General features: G+C 40.1%; 1 protein-coding gene across 1 annotated transcript; it reads left to right on the plus strand.

The window, feature by feature from the left end:
* The first annotated feature begins 1828 nt into the window (after positions 1–1828).
* ZIC1 (Zic family member 1) lies at positions 1829–4983 on the plus strand. Its single transcript, XM_033959739.1, has 3 exons — positions 1829–2804; positions 3776–3939; positions 4786–4983. The coding sequence occupies exons 1-3, from the start codon at positions 1829–1831 to the stop codon at positions 4981–4983; spliced, it is 1338 nt and encodes a 445-aa protein (XP_033815630.1).
* The last annotated feature ends 559 nt before the right edge of the window (positions 4984–5542 follow it).

Genomic DNA, 5542 nt, shown 5'->3' on the forward strand with positions numbered 1-5542 from the left:
CCGAGCTGGGGAGAGACAGGTTAATCGAGGGGTTGCATCTAGAAAACAACCAAGTGTTGTATGTTTGCACTGAATCCAAATGTCTGCATTTTCCTAACTAAATCAAAGGGAGTGTTATTTCTTTTTCTGCTCACTCATCTGAAGGTAAGTAAATTTTCCCTGGCGATCAAAAGCCTGGTCAGCAACAAAGACACCGCCTTGCTTTTTCTATCGGCTGGTGTGGCGAGTTGAGGAATTTCAATAACTGTGACAAGGGTGACTGATTTGTGAACTAGAAAAAGTTTGAATGTCAGAAAATTTACACTAGTCGTATTTATCGACTATTTGAAGCACGAAAAAAATATTGAAAGATGGACACAATCCTTGAACAGTCAAAAGAGAAGAATGCAGCATCAGAAAATTTACGATTTAGTTGAATTTACCTGATTGAATGAAGTTTTTGAGAAAAAAACCCAAAAAAAAAACCCCAACCCACAACAAAACAAACCCGAAACAAAAAAAACAAACAGGACAGTGAATAAAGTTAGCAAAGAAATGCAAATCCAGAAAGCTAAATGGTTGCACCCACTAGTTTTTGAAGGGTGCAAAAATAAAAGCAAGATTTCTTAAAAACTGATAGGGTGTTAGAGTACGCTATCCAAACAAATTTCTGCAAGGTTAACTAGTAGACTTTAAAAGAACGAATTAAAAGCCTAGACAAACACACACACACTAAAATACATACATAAGTTAAAAGATAAGCACGTCAGAAAACGGAAACACATGTACGATCCTAAGTTGATTATTTAAAAGAAAAACTTCAAAGCTGGAAAACAAAAAGGTAAACAGGCAGGCGAGCGAGCGAGCGAGAGAGATTTTTATCCTATACAAAAAAATGAAGAAAGAAAGAGAAAAAATGTTGAGAGAGTTCCCTGCAAAATTTGACCTCTCAAAAAAAAAAAAAAAGAAAAGAAAAAGTTGCTACACCGGGAAATCTTGTTTTGTCAAAAGTAGCGTCAGGCGTCTCACAATACCTGGGATTGATGAGAGCGAGCACCCAATCAGCAGGCGGCTGTAGCTTTGCGCGCCTAGAGTTGGAGAGGTTGGATCCGGAGGGGGAGCGGATAAGGGCCAATAGACAGTTACGTTGGGACTGACGTGACCCCGCCCTCTTCTCCCATTCATCAAGGGGAGACGGTGTCGTCTTTTCAATTCATTTATCTGCAGGAATGATTGCCGCTATCAGTCTCCAGCTCACCGCCTGGCTGAGGAGGTGAAAGTTTCTCCCCAGGAAGATAAACCGCAAAAGACAATATTGTGCATGATTTGCGTGATCGCAGCAAAAAAAAAGAGTGGGGAGCGGAGAGAAAATATCTCGAGCACTTAACATTCCCATACCATACAAAAGAAAAGAAACCCCCCAAAACAATAAAGGAAGTTTTATTTTTTACAATTTTCTTTTGTTTTACTATTGCATTTTTTGTTTCTGGAAATAATATTTTTTTAAAAAAAAAATCTTTTTTTTTCTCTCTTTTATTTGAGAAGGAAATAATTCAACAAACAAGAGAAAAGTAACTGAACGACAGTACAGATTTCTTTCGAGCACAGATCTCACTGTATTCTAGTTCCTGAAACGGATCTCGGGACATTTTGCTAATGCTGAGGCTGATTGTGTATTTTTGCGTGCTCCGGTGACGACTTCTTTTGTTGTTATTATTGATGTGTATATATATTTATACGAAAATATCTCTATTTTTTTTATTATTATTGTCCGCGAGCCACTCTAGTGCTGAGGTGAAAGAGCCTCGGACCCTTCCTGCAAACGCCAGAAAGAGACAGGAGGCAAGAGATGTTGCTGGACGCCGGCCCTCAGTACCCGGCCATAGGAGTCACCACTTTCGGCTCCTCTCGACACCATGCAGCGGGCGAGGTGACGGACCGGGAAGTGGGGCTGGGCATCAACCCGTTTGCGGACGGCATGGGGGCTTTTAAATTGAACCCTAGCTCCCACGAACTCGCCTCAGGCCAGACCGCTTTCACCTCGCAAGCTCCCGGCTACGCGGCCGCTGCGGCTCTCGGGCACCACCACCATCCCGGCCACGTCAGCTCCTACTCCAGCGCCGCAGCCTTCAACTCCACCCGGGACTTCCTCTTTCGCAACCGGGGCTTCGGAGAGGCCGCCAGCGCCCAGCACAGCCTCTTCGCCGCCTCGGCCGCCGGCAGTTTCGCCGGACCCCATGGGCACACGGACGCCGCGGGCCATCTGCTGTTCCCGGGGCTACACGAACAGGCGACCAGTCACCCGTCTCCCAACGTGGTGAACGGGCAGATGCGGCTGGGCTTTTCCGGAGACATGTACGGCAGGCCGGATCAGTACGGCCAGGTCACCAGCCCTAGGTCTGAACATTATGCTTCTACCCAGCTCCATGGCTATGGCCCCATGAACATGAACATGGCTGCCCACCACGGGGCAGGGGCCTTCTTCCGCTACATGAGGCAACCCATCAAACAAGAGCTGATCTGCAAGTGGATTGAGCCCGAGCAATTGTCAAACCCCAAAAAGTCCTGCAACAAAACTTTCAGCACTATGCACGAGCTGGTAACCCATGTCACTGTGGAGCACGTTGGAGGACCCGAGCAGTCCAATCACATCTGTTTTTGGGAAGAGTGTGCAAGAGAGGGAAAGCCTTTTAAAGCCAAATATAAACTTGTAAATCACATCAGAGTTCACACAGGTGAAAAACCCTTCCCGTGCCCGTTTCCTGGTTGTGGGAAAGTTTTTGCTAGATCAGAAAATTTAAAGATCCACAAAAGAACTCATACAGGTATAGTAAATTAATTGTAGATTTTTTTTTTTATGTTACAAACTACAGGAAAAAAAATAGGGCAAAGCAGATCCAAAACCTGACTTGCTGTTGGCTTAAAAATTAAAAAAAAAAACAGAAACCACAGACAATATTTTGTTATATTGCTGAATGATTTTTGGATAATGTTGTTTTATACTTTTCTCAGTAAATATACCCTGGTTAAGCAAAAATGAGGTTCTATTTTGGAAATTAAAATAATAATCTTATTGTTTCAAATACTTACTAGTACAATAAGCTGAATCAATCAATCTATCTATCTGTGTTTATCATATTTATATTATTAATACTTCTTGGCAATCGGCAATTTTAATTGTGTCACATTGAAAAATTGTGCTAAAAATAATTGGCCGCTTTATTAACCTCCTTTTATAATATATCAGTATTAAATATTTAACTTACGGTAACATTAAACTCTCTGAGTTGAACTATTCAATCTTTCCTGACAATAAGAACGCATTTGAAGAATTAACGTATTTGAAAAGGCATCATATTATCTTTCTCTCTCTCCTCTCGCTCTCCTACACACACACATACACATAAAACAGTGAGAGATCTGTATTTTATATGCCATCATCTTTTTATACCAGAAATGAGCGAAACTAATATTAGAAAAAAATATCTAAAAAGCACAAAAATGAAATTTTTACATCCTGTGTGTGAAATTTAGCTGCTCATTAACAACCACAAAATGCCAAGAGCTTCCCTGAGTGATGTAATGGCTTATGTAATGCCTGAAGGTTTGCATTATTTCGTACAAAGCCGAAAAGTTGAATTGCAAGGGAGAAAACTATGCATGGCAGAGGTTGTAAATAATAAGTGTATTATGTAAGAGAGGTTGGTTGATTTTTGTGTTTTTGTTTTAAAAAAAAAAATTGCAACATTGTCTACGATTTCTAATAAAAGATTTTTTTTGTGTGTGTTTGTGATAGGTGAAAAACCGTTTAAGTGTGAATTCGAGGGCTGTGACAGACGTTTTGCAAATAGCAGCGATCGCAAAAAGCATATGCATGTCCATACCTCCGATAAACCTTATCTCTGCAAAATGTGTGATAAGTCCTACACGCATCCAAGCTCTCTCAGAAAACACATGAAGGTAAATACAGCAAATGTTTAGCTTAAAGCAGTTTAAAGTACTTCCGTGTTTCCTTTTATGTCCTAGATTGTCCTAGATTTGCTGTACTGATATAAAAGTGAGGGAAGTTCAGTCAATGAGCTCTTTTTCTCTTATGTATATATCAACATGATAGTTCTCTATTCAAGTAATGCTGTTTTTTTGGACAAGAAGCTGAAACATTGAAGGGTATTGTTAGGTGAACATTGTTCATATATTCCTTTATCCTGACGTGAATGGTTTAAGACCGCAGATATTAATGCAGCCAAATGTAAACCGGATTACCCGAGAATTTTCGTACTGAACAACATTTGCAGTTTAAAACTATTTCACGTGAAAAGTAGATGGCGTGATTCCTTTTGTCCTTACTGACTCTCAAAAAAAATATTTAACAATGGGGGGGGGGGGGCTATATTGTTATTAGGATGTAAGGCAGAAAACTGGAAAGCATGCAGGTCTGCTCTTTTTTTCTGTGTGTGTTTGAAAACGAGTCATCACCTTTGGTTGAACTCTGCAAGATTAAAACAAATAGATTTTGTAAGGAAGCTGCAGATTGCTGTTTGTGTTGTTTCTCTGAAATAATCTTTTATTGGCAAACAGATTTCATCTAGATGTTTTCTGATACAAGTTGACCGTTGTTGTTGTTGTGTTGTTGTTGTTGTTGGTTTTTTTTTTTTTTTTTTTTTGGGGGGGGGGGTTAAATCGATTTGCTCAGGTCTCCATTCAAAAGCACGAATCATGATATATTTTTAAAAAATACTTTTTTTTCTTTTTCCTTCCTTCTTTCTTTTCTTTCTTTCTTTTTTTTTAAACTATTGTTGTTCTTAGGTCCATGAATCTTCTTCCCAGGGGTCCCAGCCTTCTCCAGCTGCCAGCTCAGGCTATGAGTCTTCAACCCCCCCAACAATCGTGTCTCCCTCTACAGAAAATCAGACCACAAGTTCCTTATCCCCATCCTCCACAGCAGTTCATCACACGTCCAGCCACAGCACGCTTTCATCAAATTTTAACGAATGGTACGTTTAAAACTTATTTAAAAGACTCCAAATTAATGAACACTTCATATCAAATAAAAAGCTGCCTATAGACTCGGGACCGAATAACAAGAAGAAACAAACCCTTTCTTTACTAAAGGCTTGGTAGGAATGGGGCTATACAATGCATGAGAGGTCGAGGTTGCCAGGCCAAATGGCAACTGTGTAGGGCTTAATGGAACCATTGATTAAAGGTCTCAAACTGCATGTCTTCTTTGGCAGCGGCCATTTTTTTGTACATACAGAATTATTAGCTTAAAATGTACTGTTTGATTTTGTAAATAATTATATGACGATTGAAAGGGATATGTGGAATTGTGGTCTTTGCATATATGTAGGGGTGGGGGGTGGGGGCGCGGCAGCAATCCAACTGTTTGTACTGAATGGCAAGAATGTTCTAGTAAATGTGTACCAAAATGTGAAACACTTTGTATTATTACAGTCTAAGCGTCAATCTTACAGATTATTATTGGTATTAATGTGCTTTTTTGTATAAAGTGCAAAACAGTTTGTCCCCAAATTCGGTCTTAGTGCAGTAAAATGTTGTTACA

Source organism: Geotrypetes seraphini, chromosome 9 (assembly GCF_902459505.1).
Source record: "Geotrypetes seraphini chromosome 9, aGeoSer1.1, whole genome shotgun sequence".
Classification (NCBI taxonomy): domain Eukaryota; kingdom Metazoa; phylum Chordata; class Amphibia; order Gymnophiona; family Dermophiidae; genus Geotrypetes; species Geotrypetes seraphini.